The 19541-nt window shown below is 37.0% G+C and overlaps 2 protein-coding genes across 2 annotated transcripts in view; one reads left to right on the top strand and one right to left on the bottom strand.

Moving 5' to 3' along the window:
- The window catches only part of DYTN (dystrotelin), a 42209-nt gene extending 30510 nt beyond the window's left edge, over positions 1 to 11699 (top strand). The window contains exons 10-12 of the mRNA XM_045560254.1: positions 2081 to 2240; positions 4931 to 5414; positions 11440 to 11699. Of these exons, the coding sequence (XP_045416210.1) occupies positions 2081 to 2240; positions 4931 to 5414; positions 11440 to 11543 (748 nt within the window). The 3' untranslated portion in view covers positions 11544 to 11699. The remainder of the gene's footprint in view (positions 1 to 2080; positions 2241 to 4930; positions 5415 to 11439) is intronic.
- A 3222-nt stretch (positions 11700 to 14921) lies between these two features.
- Positions 14922 to 19148, bottom strand: FAM237A (family with sequence similarity 237 member A). The gene is made up of 2 exons (XM_045560256.1): positions 18737 to 19148; positions 14922 to 15055 (listed from the first exon to the last, which is right to left on the bottom strand). Exons 1-2 carry the CDS (start codon positions 19146 to 19148, stop codon positions 14922 to 14924), a joined length of 546 nt encoding a protein of 181 aa, XP_045416212.1.
- Between the last annotated feature and the right edge of the window lie 393 nt (positions 19149 to 19541).

Below are 19541 nucleotides of genomic sequence, written 5' to 3' on the forward strand. Positions count from 1 at the left end.
GATTTGGATAAAATTGTAGAAGGCATGATTCTCAAAAGTATGTGTGACATGATAACAAAAGGCCCAGGTAACAAGCTGAATGACAATCTTGAATCACAAAGATTTAATAGGACTGGAACAGGGGGACCATTAATAAAGACCAAATTTTAAGAGATTAAAGAAAAGTGCTACAATTGTAGACCCAGGTTCACAACAAGTAGTGTGAAAAAGCCCTGAGATATATACAATAGTTAACTGCAAGTTCAGTAACATCCAACATCATGTCACTGACTATTTAAAAAGCAATATACTCTTAGACTATATTAACAGAAAAAGTAATTACTAGTTAAGAATCTATCACTGTACACGGTGGAAAGTAATATTTCACTACTCTGTGCATGATAATCTTGTCCAGGGAGTATTTGTGTTTCATTTGAAGGCCTATTCAGAGGTTCAAATTGCTTAGCTCCAGAAAGCAGAAAGACACAGAAAGACACAAAAGTTTAGAAAGGCAGGTATCAGGTCATTTGAGAGGAATTATTTCTTGGATAACCTGAACTATGGGTTAATAGTGGCCATTTGCCTGAATAGTACTTGGCTTCCAGTTGCTGAATATATAGCACCAGGTGAATCGTGTTTATCAGAAACACTTCATAAGAATTTCTTTTTTTAAAAAAAAGAAGAGTAAGAAAAGAACCGGATTTCTGATAGGACTCTGCCTACTTTCACCTGGATTGTGAAAGGATATACATGTCGTCCGGCTGTTCAACACGGTGGATGGGCCAGAGAGGAGGAAGTGGACACATACAGGTGGAGGGCGACATGGCACAGAGAGAGGTACTGATACCATTAGTGGTCGTACCAGGCACAACGCTTTAGGTACAGAGAACACTGCCTAGAGAGGCCTTCTGGGAATGTTTCTTTGCTGTTGGCTATGTATAAAACCCCTGGGCCGACTTCTTTCTGAAAAATTCATCATAAAGATGTACTTGAAACTCCAATTATGATCAAGGATTTTAGAGTCAGGTGTCCTCTTCAGCTGAGTGTGACCGTCTAGAAGTTTGAGGGCTCTTTCAGAGACGCCCCCTTTGAATGGGAGCCCAAACAAAATTCCAAGACCTCTCCCAGCTCTATGGCGATTAGGAATTCCAAAGGTTCTAACACTGAGAAACATTGTATTTCACATGAGAGAGCCAATTTCCACAGATTCCACAAATACGCCAGTGATCAGATAAGACTGTAATTTACTCAGCCAATTTTAATTGTGTACTTGTTATATGACAGGGACTATTTTAGGCCTGAGCCTGGGGACATGGCAATTAACAAAATGAGGGGGGAAAAACTGCCAGAATCAAGAGGCAATAAGCAATTAAGTAATAGAGTAAGCAATAGATAAGTAAAATAATAAGCGAAACATAGTATGTCATAGAATATGTCCAGAAGTTTGAAGGTTAGACTCTTCAAGCTCTGTAGTAACTAGACATGGTGAAAAGCCACAGAGACAAAAAAAGAAAGGAAAAGGATGGCTGCGCTGGAGGTGAGGCCGAGTTGTGGTTTGCAGTTTCAAGCAGGGCAGTTAGGGAAGCCCTCACTGGAAAGGTGACCTTGAGCAAAGACTCGCAGGAGCCCAAGGAAGGAGCCCAGCAATGACCTGGGGAGGACTGTGGGCTCCAGCAGAGGGCGCCAAAGAGCAAAGATTCCAAGGAGAAAACAAGCCTGTGGTGTCCCAAGAGGAGCCAGGAGCTCCGAGTGGCTGGGGAGCCACATGGGAGTTGGGAAGAGCAGGAGATGGGGTCCAAGAGGGAAAGGGGGTCTGGGACATCTTTGCCAGACTTTTCCACCTCCGAAAGGACTTCAGTTTATTCTAAATTGCGGATGGGAGCCCCTGGAGGGTTCTGAGCAGCCCAGTGACATGACCTGCGTTATGTTTCAAAAGGACAAACAGAATACAACAGTATTGATCAGTGTTAGGTAACAGTCGAGGCACAGGATTCTCCAGTGTCTGCTCCCACAGGGAGGACTGGAGTACCTCTTGCCGGGGCTCTAGTTAGTATACTGGCCTCTTGCCCTTCCAAACCACTCTAATCTCTTCTCTTTCCAGGCTCCTTAAAAAACAGTTAAACCAATGCAAAGACAAGTTGCAAGTGATATACATCACCCAGGAAGAAAGAAGTTGCCGATTTGAAACCACGATTCACAAACTCACAACCAACCAGAATAGTCTATGTACTAAGCTACAACAGATGGGACAGGATTTACAGGTATAAAATGTGGGAAACACTGGCCATGTGGACCACCTGCAAGTCTAACCTCCAGTCCTCCAGCCGAGGGAGAGCCATGGCCTGAAGCCTCACAGCTCACTTTGACCAGCTTCTTCCCTTGCCCTCTTCTTCCCTGACCTCCTCCATCCTCCAGACTATATATTTCCCCTTCAGGAAGCTAGTGTCACTGAAAGACAATAGGATCTGTACCATTTAGACACCACAGACCTGGGGCAAAGTGATTCTCTAGAGCATTTTTTTTGTAAACCTTTTGGTCTCAGGAGCTCTTGTACATTCTTAGAAATTTTTCAGGACACCAAGGAACTTTTGTTTCTGTGAGTTATGTCTATTGCTACTTATCATATAAAAATTAAAACTGAAAAGTTGTTTAAAATGTATTTTTTAACTAAAACAGAAAAACAATAAACCCAGTATATATGTAACACTTTTCAACAATAAGTATGTTTTTTAAAAACACACAGAAGAGTGGCATTGTTTCACATTTTTTACAAATCTCTTTAATGTCTGGAGTAATAAAAGACAGCTGAATTTTCATAACTGCTTCAGCAGTCAACCTGCTGCAAGATGTTTTGGTTGAAGCATATGAAGAAATCAGGCCTCACACAGATTTGCAGTTGAGAAAGAGAGGAGTATTTTAATAGCCTTTCAGATAATTGGGGATACTTTTCTTTGATGCTACACCAACACATGATATATGATAGTGCAATATGGAACCTGAAACCATATCTATTTCACACTGTCTCATTAAAATCCAGTGTTTCAGTATACTGTCTACTCATGCATGATTTTGTAACATGTTACATTGATCATATGGAAAATGGTGGCTCACTGAGCTATGCTGAATGTCCTGATGCTCTGCCCATTTCATTATACAAGATCAAAAAAATTCATACTCATTAATGTCACCACTAATCTCATCAGAAAGTTGTTTAAGAATTAGAAAACTGGCCAGGCGCGGTGGTTCATACCTGTAATCCTAGCCCTCTGGGAGGCCGAGGCGGGTGGATCACTCGAGGTCAGGAGTTCAAGACCAGCCTGAGCGAGACCCCATCTCTACTAAAAATAGAATTAAAAATTATCTGGACAACTAAAAATATATATAGAAAAAATTGGCTGGGCATGGTGGCACATGCCTGTAGTCCCAGCTACTCGGGAGGCTGAGGCAGTAGGATCGCTTAAGCCCAGGAATTTGAGGTTGCTGTGAGCTAGGCTGACGCCACAGCACTCACTCTAGCCAGGGCAACAGAGCGAGACTCTGTCTCAAAAAAAAAAAAGAATTAGAAAACTATCAAGCTCACGGTGGTTGACACAAGTTTTCCAAAATTCTAATTTTTGCTAGAAAACTTAACTGTTACAATTGACAACAAATACTATTCATTGCTTTCCTTACAGTGACATGCTGACTTAGTTCATTTTTGAGAAAATGTTTGCCAAATAACCACGTCTGAGTAACCGTAGTATGACAGTCAGTGTTTCTTTGGCACAAGAACCAACTTTTGTATTTCAGCATGCATCAGAAGTATTTTATGCACACTTCCCACTTCATCACACTCAATATTAAAATGATGTGTTACTATTTTTTAAATGAAGAACTATTACTACTCCATCAAAGATATTCATAAGTAGCACTGGCATTTTTGTTTTAATTGCTGGCAAACGGTGGTGAAAAACACCCTGATTATTAGCACTGTTTGGTGACATTGCCTTGCTTTGTGCTAAAGCACCAACGGCTTCACTTACTGTTGATTTTGTACCATGAGTGCACCTGTCAACACAATGAACAGTCACATAACACCTAAGTATCATTATGAAAGTAATTTAGACTTCACAGACCCCTGAAAGGTTCTCAGGAATCTCCTAGGGTCTTTGGGCCACACTTTGAGAACTATGCTTTATGTAGAGCACATCCCCAGATTTCATACCTATGGCTTATTGTGAAGCCCCTCATAACACACTTACTAGACATATCATTATGAACATGTTTTATTGTAATAATTTTATCTAGCAATTCAATATATGATTATGTTTTCAGAAATTCCTTATGATATTTTTATTTTTTATTTTTTGAGACAGAGTCTTACTCTGTTGCCCAGGCTAGAGTGAGTGCCGTGGCGTTAGCCTAGCTCACAGCAACCTCAAACTCCTGGGCTTAAGCTGATCCTACTGCCTCAGCCTCCCAAGTAGCTGGGACTACAGGCATGTGTCACCATGCTCATCTAATTTTTTCTATATATATTTTTAGTTGGCCAGATCATTTCTTTCTATTTTTAGTAGAGACGGGGTCTGGCTCTTGCTGAGGCTGGTCTCGAACTCCTGAGCTCAAATCATCCACCTGCCTCAGCCTCCCAGAGTGCTAGGATTACAAGCTTGAGCCAATGTGCCCATCCCTTATGATATTTTTAGAACCTGGACTTTTGAGAACCTAGAATTTCCCCAAATTTCTTGTGATTATTCTTTGCCACATTTTGGAATCTGGCTGTTCCATCTCTTGTAGAGAGTTTTAAGTTGATATGGAATTAGCAGCATAAAATAAAATTAATTATAATAATATATTTAGAGAGGAGAAAAAAGTCTTGCTTTAGAATGTTCTATTGGAATAATGAAATTTAATCCATTTATGGAAAAAGTAAGATAAATGTTCATTTCTTAATAAAGTTTTCTTTATCCAGGCAATATTGCAGCCACTCCATCCTTCATCTTCTACCTGTCAAAATATGGTGTCCAAGGTTGACCATTTTTCAGCTGAAAGGTTTTGGAAGGGAGGAGATTCTTTCCAGATCAACGACTCCACTGGGGACAGTTCAGAGTGGGAACCTCTTCCTAACCCCGCCAAGGTTGACAGAAGTCAAGCAAATGCAGAGCATGCTCTACCAAATTCAGAATCACCAGAGACCATTTTGCAAAGCACCAGGGCACAAAGCCAAGCACAAAAGATGCCGAAGGAAATCCTTAGCTCCCTATCCATTTATCAGGAGGGACTGCTGCAGGACACCCCCCAAATGGCTCCTGCTGAAGTGAGCAGTCCTGCTATGGCACCTTCAGAAAGGAAAGACACAAGTAACATCAACGAGAGAAAGGATGAGCTGGAAGAAGAGGAACTGCAAGAACTATTGTCAAAACTTATGGATGCCTTCAATCTAGAAATGCCATCAGGTAAGAGTTTCACAATCAATAGCGACATAGTGGTGGCCAGGGATTCAGGCTGCCTTTTTAAAAACTTGATGTTATAACATTAGCCCAACAGCTACAATTCATCTAGTATGTAACAAAGTTCTGAATCTTTTGGATATTGGTAGCATCTCTGAACTTGATTTCTAGTGTTACCTATGCCTAATTCATAGGGTTATTGTGAGCATTAAAGGTAATGAACCATTTGGGACTTAGTACAGCACCTGTCACATAGTAAGCTTTTAATAAATCCTATTATTTTGTTATTGCAATTATTGTTATCAGTAGCCCTAAATCATATATAACTGGGCAGCCTGATGTCACCATTTAAAAATGGGAATAATAGTGCTGCTTTCTTTCTAGAAGATAATTGATTATGTTTTCTATATTCTAAGTAGTAGCATCATTATCATCTTCTGCATACACTATGACTCATTGCTAAATTCCGAAGGCTTTTTAAAAAATATCCTTCTTTGTGTTTTTAACTTTTGCTATTATTTTTCAACCTTTGTTACTTTTGCCAATATATAAGACAAAAGTGATATTAATATTGGTTTTTCTTTTTCTGGTTACCAGTAAAGTTGAAACATTGTTTGTTTGTTTGTTTTGATTTTTTAACTTTTGATATTACTTTTCTTTTTTTTTTTTTGGAAGTAGATACTTTAATGCACTGTTTATTTGAGTGTAAATGTTCAACATCTTTTAGAAGGCAATTTGGCAATATTAATAAAAATTAACATGAATATATCCTTTGGTAGCAAACCAGAGAAATAACTATTCATTAATACTTTATAATTTTGTACCCTTATATTTATCTCTCTATATATATGCATTATAGTTTTGTTTATAATAGCAAAACATTGTAATTAATTACTCCATCAGTAAGTGAAATTATAAAATATAGAAATTAAAGTTTATCCATATGGCAATTTGGGTAGGCAGTCTTTTAAAATAAGCATGTATTCCATAGAAAGTTTCCCAAGATATATTGTTTGGTGAAAAAAAAGGTTGTAATTATTTCACCTAGAAATTAAAAATTTAATATAAGAATATCTGTATACATATTAATATATAAATATATAGAAAGAGAAGTAGAGCACTCTCATTTTCTGAGAGAGGATATTGTGGGCAGTGTATTTGAAATAAAAAGAAGGAAAATTATTAAAGAAAAAAATATCCTTCTTTATTATAGCTGTTTCTTGTGTTTTAGAGTGACAATGTCTTATTTCTAGTTAGAGTATTTTATTATCTTTATATATATACGTATACAGATGCTCCTCGACTTACAGTGGGGTTTTGTCTTGATAAACCCATAGTAAATTGAAAATACCCTTAAGTCAAAAATGCATTTAATACACCTAACCTACCTAACATCATAGCTTAGCCTAGTCTATCTACCTTAAATGTGCTCAGAACACTCATCTTAGCCTACAGGTGGACAAAATCATCTAACACAAAGCCTATTTTATAATAAAGCGTTGACCATCTCATGCGATTTATTGAATGCAGTGCACTGTAGAGTACAGTATCATTGTTTACCCTCATGACCATGTGGCTGACTGGGAGCTCTGGCTCACTGCCACCACCCAGCATCAGAAAAGACTATTGTACCTCATATCGCTAGCCCAGTAGAAGATCAAAATTCGAAGTAAGGTTTCTACTAAATTCATATCACTTTTGCACCATCGTAAAATTAAAAAATTTTCAGCTGAACCATCATAAGTTTGGAACTGCATAAGTAACCCTTACACAACACAGGGTTTAGGGGCACTGACCTCCTTCACAGATGAAAATTTGTGTATAACCTTTACTCCCCAAAAACATTAACTATTAATAGCCTAGTGTTGGCCAGAAGTCTTACTGATAACAAGCAGTCGATTAACACATATTCTGTATGTCATATGTATTATGTACTGTATTCTTACAATAAAGTAAGCCAGAGAAAAGAAACTGTTATTAAGAAAATTGTAAGGGCCGGGCATGGTGTCTCACACCTGTAATCCTAGCACTCTGGGAGGCCGAGGTGGGAGGATCACTCGAGGTCAGGAGTTCGAGACCAGCCTGAGCAAGAGCGAGACCCCATCTCTACTAAAAATAGAAAGAAATGATCTGGACAACTAAAAATATATAGAAAAAATTAGCCAGGCATGGTGGCACGTGCCTGTAGTCCCAGCTACTCAGGAGGCTGAGGCAGGAGGATCGCTTAAGCCCAGGAGTTTGAGGTTGCTGTGAGCTAGGCTGATGCCATGGCACTCTAGCCAGGGTGACAGAGTGAGACTCTGTCTCAAAAAAAAAAAAAAAGAAAAGAAAATCATGAAGAGAAAATATATTTACTATCCATTAAGTGGAAGTGGATCATCATACACATCTTCATCCTTGTTGTCCTCACTCTCAGTAGGCTGAGGAGAGAAGGAGGAGACTGGGTCTTACTGTCACCGGAGTGACAGAGGCAGAAGAAAATCCATGTATGTGTAAGTGGACCCGCACAGTTCAAGCCAGCATTGTTCAAGGGTCACTGTATGTGCAAATTTCTTTTTAAGAAAACCCAAGATTTTTTATGTTGGAGTGATCGTCTAGAGAGTTGTGATAAAATGAAGGATAACATTCTTCTGTGTTTCTGTATCAGAGGCAGCCTTCTCAAAATATTTCTGACTTGGTGTATTAGTTTGCTGGTGTTGCTACAAAAAAGTACCACAGACTGAGCGGTTTAAACAAGCAAACAAAAAAGTATTTTCTCACAAACATGGAGGCCAGACGTCCAAGATCAAGGTGTCTGCAGCACTGGCTTCTTCTGAGGTCTCTCTCCTGGGGCTTATTGAAGACCATCTTCCCCCTATGTCTTCATATGGTCTTCCTTCTGTGTACGTCTATGTCCAAATTTTCTCTTCCTGTAAGGACACCAGTCATATGGATTAGGACCCACCCTAATGACCTCATTTTAACTTAATTAATCTCTTTAAAGACTCTACCTCCAAATATAGTCACATTCTAAGGTACTGGGGGTTAGGGCTTCAAAGTATGAATTTGCGGAAGGGTAAACACAATTCGGCCAATGACCATTGGAGAGCTATAAACTGAGCACATAATAACGTCAGTTTCATACAGAACTTCGTAGAGCCAAGTCAGTGAACTAATTATTTGGTGATTCTAAAAAGCTCTACAGTAAATGGAGTTGAAGTTACAATTTTTGCTTTAGAAAAAACAAATTCAGAAATATGCCAAAAGTATGCTCAGATTGCCTGAGACAAAGACAGGATGGGAACTCCTTGTGCCTGATTCTTAAGCTGACATAAAATTCTACCCACTGTATTCCCATCTAAACATCCTTGGGGTCATCATGAGTATTCAAAGCAAAGTCAATATCCACTTGACCTTTTTAGGAAAATTTCACATAAAAATTGGACTTTATAGAAAAGTTTTTTAGTCTTTGACATCTTAGTCTTTGTTTGTTTTTGTTTCTCCAAATGAGCTGACAAAAGTTGCTGATTTCTAAAATGTTGTGTTGGGTCAGCCTTCATAAATGTAGTCACTATATTGCATGTTTTGGTGGTTTCCATAGTGTAGTGGTTATCGCGTTTGCCTCACACTATATTGCACATTTTAGATTCCTAATAGAAGGTCTACTACACATAGTTGGAAGGCAATCTCCCAACATTTGTGCAGTTTAATTCCTAAAGCTAAAAGATTTATGCATATTTTAGGTGACTTTTCAAGTCACCTATGCATATATATGTATAAGTATGCATATGCATTATATCATTAAAAGGAAAATCATAAAAGGATAAAGTGTGCTTCTAAATTCAGATGATGCAATAGTGTATAAATATTAGCATTATCAAATCTTGTCAAAAACATAAAAATATATGTCTCAAAAAATTTACTTCTGTTTTCACTTACAATCTCAATAGAACCACTGAGAAGCTTCTGCAGGAAGTATGTACTATTATACAAACATGCTTATTGTATTAGTAGGAAGGCATACATCCTTTCTTTTTGTTATTGTAGTTTCTATACTTTATGGTGATTCAACAAATACTAATTGTTGAGATTTAAATTTACAATCTTATTTCTTTTGTATTACTCTTATTTCTTTGAGGCCTTTAATCTTCATCACTACTGTTTTGCATTACATATCACTCCACACTCAAATATTTGTAATTAAATTTGTGTCCTTATTCAATCTGGTATTTAATATGACCCTATTTTCAAACTTCACTTAGCCATTGGCAGTATGGATTATAAAAACACACTCCATAATTTATACATTATCTATACATGCTTACCAAAATTACACCAAACTTAATCAGAGCCAGAAGTGTGATAACTACATGGATGAAGATGTGGAAAGTGAAACAGGCTAAATTAAGTATTGATTACTTTTGTTTACCTCTATCTCTATCGTGGATGCATCAGATAACAGCAAAAAATTTCTGATCACTTTACTGTTCTAGTTTTTTTTTTTATTGAGAATTGAGAAAATTAGAAAGATCTACTGTTTGCAACATACTAAGATTTACTCAGACAGAGTGTCAATATAGTCATCCAGTGTGCTAATTATCCTACTAGTTGACTACCCTTTTGGATTTCAGCTTTGCTAAGGAGCCAACACATTTCAAAATTAAGATAAACTATAGATTACTTAAAGGCTTAATAAGACTAAAACAGCAAACCTAATGATCAGTTTGGAGCAGTTGTTGACATTAGCTGAATAGAGTCATTCAGTATCAAGATCTAAGATAATGGGATTTCAAGAGACTATGAGAGCTTAATGGAAAAGAGAAAGTTGTGTTGGAAGAAGGTCCTCAAATATCTTTAAATTCTAAAAGTTGGACTGAAAATCAGTAGTGGACAATTTGATTAAAACTTTCAGGAAAAGAATTAGATTTGAAAAATTGTCTAATGTTCTTTGCTCCTGTGGTTTCAAAAAAAGGACAAAATCCTCTAGTTTTACTGTATTATTATTTTCTTTCCATTTGAGAGTAAAATTTCTTACATACATCTACTAAATTATTTTTAAAGCTTCTCTCCCATCCCTTTTTGCCATTCATTCGCCACGGTAGGTTTCAGTGAAGAGACAGGAAGACAGGGGAGTAGAGTGATGGGGTTAGGAGAGCATCGTTTGAGAACAAAGATGGCGGTTTGGACTAGCATGAATACACTTGCCATAGCTTTTCCAACAGGCTCAGCACAAAGCAAGAAGATGAATAAAACCCAGATCCCAGCTTCTTACTTGGGAGGGAAACAGTTGGACCATGCATCCAACATTCTAGCTCTTCTGGGACTTTCCAAGGGCCTATCTTCTGTCTCAACTGTCTCAAAGTACTGACAAGACCAATCATACTGTAGATGCCTGAAGGCTGCTAAGAAAAAGATGGCAGCTGGGACTAGCATGAAGGTTTGAGAAGCCCACAGAACCTGACCACACTGATTGCTTAGGGTCTTCTGTACGAGGCAAGTCTGTGAAGACTAAGAGAGATGGTTATTTTTTCTACTGCACAGATACCAATACACAGAGTAAGGAAAGAAGAAGTAACAGAGAAACATTGCCCAAACAAAGAAATAAGACAGAGCTCCAAAGTGTGGTCTCCAGACCAGTCACATCATTATCACCTGGGAACTTATTAAAAATACAAATGCTCAGGCCCCATCCCAGCTGGACCGAATCAGAACTGTGAGGGTGGGGCCCAGCAATCTGTTTTTAACACTCTCCAGGTGATTTTGATATACACCAGAGTTTGAGAACTCAGTAATGGGCTTTTTGGCTACTCAGATTTGTGCTAGGAGCCATGGGAAAATGCTTCTTAAGAACCCACACCTGGCTGAATTAGTACTATTGATCATGGTAAATAATAGCCATCTTATTTGCTACATACCTGAGGGGAAGAACATTGTCCTCAAGAAGTGAGGAAAAATGGATCCTGTTTCTTCTCTGTGTGAGAGCTTTACCAAGATCAGCTTGAGTGCCTACAGGTGCGCTTCTCTGAAAGACTCTCCTGTTTGTTGATTTCAGGTCCACAGCCATCTGTAAACATCGACCTCTACAGCGGAGCTGAGCGGGTGTGCAGGGCCTTCTCTGCCCTTGTGGATCAAATCACCTTGCCCAGCTGGAAGTGAAAAGGGGTCCAGGCTCAAAGACCCACTGATGTGACGGCAAAATGCATCTTCATATCTGTATCAAAAGAATTAAGTCTTCTACTTTGCTGTCAACAGTTGTAAACTATGAAGAAGAGAAGTTTTATTTTTTAATCTCCCTAGTCACGTATCTTAGTTCTTCAGTTCAGAGGAAAGCCTTGAGGAGGAGGGTCGGGCATGGGTAGTGGAGGGAGAGGGAAAGAAGTGACAGAATCAGATCCCGCTGTGCCGAGTTTTCATCTCAGGGCGATTCTTCCTGTGAATCCCTTGGTAGTGACATTCAAGTGTGTGACTGGCAGAAATGCATACAACTGTCTTCTTCAAGTTTCATTTAAATTACTGCATTGATGACCTAATTTTCTATCTGGATGCTCCTGCTGGAGAACAGGCTTGGCAAAGAACTAAACACACACACACACACACACACAATTGAGTGTCTGTAAAACTGATGAAATCTGAATAAAATCTGAATTATACCAATGTCAGTTTCCTGATTGTGATACTTATACTATAGTGATGCTAGATGTTCCCATTGGGGGAAACTGGATGAAAAGTATATTGATATCTCTGTATTATTTCTTACAACTTTAAATGAATCAACAAGTATCTCAAAATAAAAAAAAAAAACTTAATGTGAACTTTTGTCTCTAAAACCCCACATCCAATGAGTTTCACCAAAGCACTTGTGTGCTTCCTTTCTCTGCATGTTGGATTAGGTTATAGATGTTTTACTTAATGTCCAAAGTAATAGCTAACATTTTTTAACTGCTAGAACATTTAGTTTCTAAGCACTCTATATTAATAGATATTAAGTCATTCCTCACAACAAACCAAGGAAGTCAGTGTCTCATTTTAGGAGAAAACTGAAACATAAAGAGGTTTAATAACTTGTCCAAAGTCACTTGGCCACTACTTGATGAAGTTGGGATTTGAACCCAGCTCCTGAGCCTGTACTATAACCATTACTCTGTACTTTCTCTCAGTAAATATTGTTGTGATTTCAAGGTTTTTGCTTATTCCTTTGATCTGCAGTTACATTTAGAAAGGCTGTGAATTTTAATTTTTATAATCTATAAGTCCTAGTACTGTTTACAGAATGAAATAATGTCCCATTGGATAGAATTAGTGTTAGTTTAATCTCCCTGTTCAACCTCATCCTAATTTTTTTCTTTTTGAGACAAGGTCTCACTCTGTTGCCCTGGCTGGAGTACAGTGGCATCATCATAGCTCACTTCAACCTCAGACTCCTGGGCTCAAGTGATCCTCCTGCCTCAGCCTCCCATGTAGCTGGGATTACTGGTGTGTACCACCACACCCAGCTAATTCTTCTATTTTTCTGTAGAGACAGGGTTTCTCGGTTGCTCAAGCTGATCTTGAACTCCTGGCCTCAAGTGATCCTCCCACCTCTGCCTCCCAAAGTGCTAGGATTGCAGGAGGAAACCACTGTGCTTGGCTTCATCCTAATATATTTTTTTTTTTACTAAAATATTTCTTTATTTGAATATATCCTAATATTTTTTAATTAGCTTTTCAGCCTATAATAAAGTTTTCATTTTGGTTTTGTCATTTAATGTATTCACTCTCCTTAACTCATCCCAGTTTGTTCCTTACAAGTTTGGTAAGCATGCCTTGACCAGCAAGCTACAGCCCATGGGCCAAATTCTGCTCATTGCCTATTTTGAGCACACTGTGAACTAAGAGTGGCTGTTACATTTTTTTAAATGATTCAAAAAATCAAAAGAATAATATTTTGTGACACCTGAAAATTGTATGGATTCAAATTTCAGTGTCCATAAACAATATTTTATTGGAACATAACCATGCTCAATCATTTCTGTATTATGATAACTGCTTTTGTTATATCAAGGCAGAATTGATTAGTTGTGACAGAGACTGGCCCACAAAGTCTAAAATATTTACTACCTGACCATTTACAGAAATGTTTTGCCAACCCCTGCTGTGGAGTACCAAGGTGAGGGAAGAACAAAGGGCAGGCTCTTCTGCAAGCTCATTCTCCAGCTGTGGCATCTTTCAACCATTTGTAAGAGGTAATGAATTCATGTGATGGTTTTAAGGAATGTGATGAAAAATATTAGAGGAAGTAGCAGGAAAGCAAAATCAGGAGCCTATATGTAGAAAAGGTAGTCAAAGGGCAGCAGCGTTTTAGTGTGCTCATTCTCTTAACCTACCAAAAGCTGAGGCTGGGCCTTCTCCCTAGCTTTCCCTAGGCTTCCTTTCTAATCCTCAGATGAAACTTTGTTTTTGATAATAACCCTTTTGATAGAATTTCTCGCTTAGGAGGGCCCTTAGCCTTCAATGAAAATATTTACAGAGGCTTCCTCTGGACCTGGAAAAACCAAAGAAATTGGTAACATACCTGAAATTCAAACTGGCTGTCAATCACTACTTATACTAGAATGATTGGAGAGTTGGGAATACTTAGAGATAAAAATAGCATTGTCTGGAACGCAAATAAATTTGCTAATTGTACTTCCTACTGTAAACTTTGTTCAAGCCTGGTCCTTTTTCAGGAAAAAATTATTTAAAGATGCTTCTCTTATAATGTTCATCTTACTTTTATTTTGCTTTTTAACACAAAGTGTAACCACCTATAGAGTATTTAATCAAATAGCAAATATGCTAATTGGAACATAATTTATACCTATTTATACTTCCACTATTTTATTACAGGTTGGACATCATTAGTAGCAACATTAAACATTGAAATAAAGAGACTTCAATAACATTACCTGGGGGCCGGAGCTTTTATTAATTTTGTTTCCATTAGAAGTATGCTTTATTTGCCAGTATTTTGTTTTATTTATTTATTTTTTGGTGGGTTTTTTGTTTTTTTTTTGCTTCATTCAGCATTCAAAAATATTCTCTCAAACAAGATTCAGATATCACAGATTTATCAGTAGCTGTTAATTAATTAATACAGTCCTTTATGTGCTTGTGTGTACAAGCAGTCCAGTGGTTAATAGCTTGGAAGTCATGCAGTGTATTCAAGTTAAATGTATGGCACTCTAGTTCATTAACAATGTCAAGCATCCCCCAAAAGATTATTAAATGAATACAAACAATCTGAGTCTCCTGAAGTCATCTTTGGAAATTATTTAACTCTTATAGATAGGTGAGATGGTCTGGCAAGAATGTCATCATTTGAAGAAACATGCCAGCAGCCTAAAAGAATGAAACTTTAAATAAGCACATGGAAAGAATTTGGCTTAATGTTTATCTCTGGACATTCCCACCATTTAAAATAAATGAATGATCAATAGTTAAGAAAAATTATACTTTTATATATGTACATATACTTTTTTTTTTAATTCCAAGGCATGAGTTAGCTCTGAGGTTAGATTATTTTCTCTTTGTTTCCAGGTTCACTTTTCGAATGAATCTAGACCCACTCCTGCGCACATGCATGTTTATCAAATCTTCAATCAACTCTTTCTTCTTTATGAAAGGGGTTCTTAGGAGCTGGAAATGTATTCCTGAAAGTAGAGAAAAGGAACTTCATAAGATTACCAAATTATTTTCAGGTTAATTAAATATCAATAAATTATTTTTAGAAAGAACATATGCTTCTGCCACTCTAATTCTATATAAATTTATTGGAGGGTATATTTGCAAATTTGTATTTATGCAAAGTTTTGTGTCTGTGTAGTTTAGTTATATAATCTAAATTAAATAAATTATAACAAATACATTTTCCTTGTCAATTAATATCCATTAATTGCATTAATTAAAATATTTGATTAAAAAAGTAAAAATGATCATTATATAATTTTAATATAAAACTATAAGGAAAAAATTTTAACCACTCATAATATAATCTTCCAGAGATAAGCATGGTTTTGTGATACATACTTTATACCATGATTTATTTAACCATTACCCTATTGTGGGACATTTAGAGTATTTCCAGATTTTCTGTTGCTATAAATAATATGGTAATGAATAGCCTGGTACTGTATCATCAGCTGCATCTCTGAGTGTTTCTCAGAATAGATTTCTAGATGGGTAACTTTTGAGTATGTGGCTTAGGAAATGTTTTGGAGTGGGTAAAATAGAAAACAAGCATATGTGAATCTAATTATTTATGTTTCTGAAGCATTGTTTTCTCTCTTGTGTTTAATGTTTAAAAAATAAGTACCATGAACATTTGCCAGGTAGTGAGACAAGAATTGCAAATACTATCAAATTATAAATCTAAATTTAAATTTTCTTATCATACAGGAAAAAAAAGACACAATTTTTCTAGAACATACAAACTGCCAGGCTCAGGAAGGCAGGTTTTTTTTGTCTCTCGGTGGCAGAGCAAGGTTTGTTAAAGGAAAAGACCATCATTTTTGACACAAACAAGGATGTACTTCAAAATTTCTTCATTGACATTGAAGCCTTTAGTAACTCATGAGTTAACTTCAATTCTGTTATTTTCTATATTGGAATTATCATTGTACTCTTTCCCTGAATCAATTAATACCCCCCCTTCTCTCTCTCTCTCTCTTCTTTGACATAATCCATCAGAATTTGGTGGTTAATCCTGAGCACATCCTCTTCACACCTTCTTTTGGATACTTCGCCATTCAGCTATTAGCCCATGTCTTTCTAGACCAAATGACAATGATCTTTAGAGTCTTTTCTCGTAATGACATCTCTAGCCCTCTTATTTCTAAGCTTCCTGTTTCTGCTCATAATTGTTATAAATGGCCATGGTGTCCAGGTCATCACCTAGCTCAGTCAACTGTCCTTGGGGAGAAGCTCTTCCAGGTTCTTCCCATAGTTAAATAAGTGGTTTTTATAGCGTCACAGAACATTAGAGCAGAGAAAATGAAGAGACTTTATGGGTCATCTACTTCTTTCTATAGGCTTCTTTTTCAGATAAAGAAACTGAGGGCTAAATAAGTTAATTAACTCCCTCAAGGTGACATAGCTATTTGACATCTTGTGTTTTCAAATTTGTTGAACCAATATTAACAATATGATATATTAACATATAAAATTATATAGTTTTATGTGTTTAACAAAGCATAATTCAAAGTAAGATTTTGCAAGTTCATGTAAACTATTTGATTTGAGGACATCAAAATGACAAGAACATTTTGGCATATTAGGTAGACACTTATTTTAGTTCTTCTTTGCTTTTGCCCTGATGATGTGATTTCACTGAGAACTATAGAAGGACAAACGCCTCTTCACCTTCACTCCCATCCCAACCTGACAACATATTATCTCCTAGGGACAAAAGCAAAAATTATTGCAGGATTCATGTGGGTACATCCAGAGCCCAGTTGAGCCACTAGAGATTTAATTGAGCCTCTTGAAATGAAATCTCAATGTTCCTGCAACTATTTAACTTCTCGACGTGGTATCTCCTTGACCCAAGGCCCTCTTTGACTGTGACTATACAAACCAGATGGAAAGTCTTGTTTTCTGATCTGCAAACAATTGTTTGTGTCAAACATTAAAATAACTTCAGTAAAGTGAAATGCTCACTCCTGCCACTTGGCTACTTGCATAGTAACTCTCCCTAAAGTTTGCAGACCAGCTGAGTCAATAGTAACTCTGTAGCAAGATGAAGGAAGTAGCTTCCAAAGCTGAAGCTGTCTTGGAGAACGATTTCATAAATATATATATATAATTAATACATATTTAACATTTTAATGTTCAGCTGAATACAAATAATATTATTTTCATTTGTTCTGTAGACTTTTTTGAGTTATTCAAAGTGAGTGAAAGATAGAAAAAAATGTTGATAATAATTTGAGTAAGACAGCTAAATGATATGAATGGAAGAGGCTCTACAGACTACTCTTAGCAGTACAGAAGAAGAAAATATATTGTCCTTACTGGTGCTGATGCCTAGGAAGCTTCTGTTCAAAATATTTTTTAAATATTGGTAACCAACATTTAAAGAAATTCTTTTTGTATTTCTACTTTAGTAGCAAAGCTGCTGAAAGAATATTTTTTCTAAAAAAGGAAATTGGTTTAAGTTACAATAACATTTACCAAAATAATAAACTTATCTATAAATAATAGCAGTGAATTATCAGCAAGTAAATCATGAGAATTTTTAGCTACTGAGGTTAAAGCAAACTAGATATATAAAAGCTCTACAATATCTTAGGAAAGGGTTAGCACTATAACTATTACTGTTAGCTGCTGTTTTAATGCAGAGGTTATAGGAATTTATAACAATTCTCACAATAAAATGTACAAATGTAAAAATTAGTTATTACTCAGTTTTCCACTGATGTATAAATAATTCTAAAGATTTAGTGCCACTCAAACAGCCCTTGCTACAAGGTTTTGGGAAACTCATTGGTTGAAATGACACCAAAAAAGGAAAAAATGACACCGAAAAAGGAATCTGAATAGTGTTCAGGCTTCTCCCTGCTTACTCACAGGGGCTTACTCACCTTCATTCTAATTCTATAAGGGATTCTTTTCCTGAGTCCCAAAAGAAGACTATAATTGAGTATAGTGTTTATTTTCATAAAAATCTCTAAATTTGTAGCAAGTTCCAATTTACTAAACATTAATTACCCAGCTTGCTGGAAGTTAATTACTCATTTGAGTATCATTAAAAAAGCAATAAGAAGTGAATCTGCACGCCAGCTGACTATTTTTACTCTTTACTTCATCAACTAAGTACCTCTCAAAGAGTCCCTCCATTTACATGAAAGCAATGTTTGTTTGTTTGTTAGTTTCAATTTAAAAGGGACAAGAGTTTGTGTATTGCAGATGTTCCCCAGGCTTATATTCAAGTCTTCCCAATCCCACAGCAAGCAAACATCAGGTTATGACTGCCAATGTTCCGGCCAATAGCAAAAAAAATGTTGATCTTGGGGCATCCCCTTACACTTTTATATTGTATTTTGGGAAGCATGCTTTTCCGTACTGAATCTTTTCCTATCTGAATCTTCCTTGCTGCTGTTCACATAAAGTATAAGGATTAGGATAATATGTTGATATAAACAACTATTATGAAATACAAAGGAACTACTATCTTCCTATCACTGGTGTATGTTCTTGAGGTTCATCTCTTGAGAGGAATTCCCTCAATTCCCTTGCAATTGGATTCCCCAAAAGCCAGTTCCCTCTTTTTCACAATTCAGCACATTCATACTTGATTGATCCTTTCAAAAGACATGGGAGGTGGGGATAACTACCTTGTTTACTCCCTGTGTTCCGTGGCTGTACTGCTGAGATTTTCTCTTCTTCTGCAGCCAATTGCCTTCTTCCTAAACCATGGTTCCTGGAGAGAACACAGTCCACATAGATGTCCCAGAAGAGCTGGGACAGATCCCAAAACAGTGCCCCATGCTTCAAGTTCTCAGATGACTTCAGGTAGATCATAAAATCCCAGAAGCCTAAAACAGTGTTGGAAATGCGAGGCTTCCACATTTCCAGGAGAAGCATTGAGGAGGATTCCCAGCACTGAGGATCAGCTTGGTTAAGAGCCAGCAGGTCTGTCTGGCTATGACAGAAGAAAGGAGACACACAGCACATTCCCACAATGAGCAGGGAACAGGTGAGGCTCAAGGAGCGGTGGATCCCTCCTCTGTTCCCAGGATTGGCCATGGCTCTGAAACTGTACAGGATGAAAATATTTCATATCAGTCCCTGTTTATGCTCCCTTCAACAGAGAAAATAAGTATGCCCTTAAGAACCTTATTTTCAGCAAAGGAGACACACCATTTTTACTAGGTAGAGAAAGTCTTAGCCTAGCTCCCATATCACAAGACCCATTCTATCTAAAATGACTCATTGCCAGGACAGGCAGTGGGTGTAAAACCAAGATAGTTAGGCTGAGAAATATTTGCTCCTAAGAAGTATTCCTTTGTAAGATGAATACTTGAACCTGTTTTTCCCTGATACAAAAGCATATAATATAAAAGTGTATTAAGTAAACATTTAAAATTTTGATACATGGCTTTAATTATTCTATAACATCTTAATTACTCCTAGCTAGCC

Source organism: Lemur catta, chromosome 8, assembly GCF_020740605.2.
Source record: "Lemur catta isolate mLemCat1 chromosome 8, mLemCat1.pri, whole genome shotgun sequence".
Classification (NCBI taxonomy): Eukaryota; Metazoa; Chordata; class Mammalia; order Primates; family Lemuridae; genus Lemur; species Lemur catta.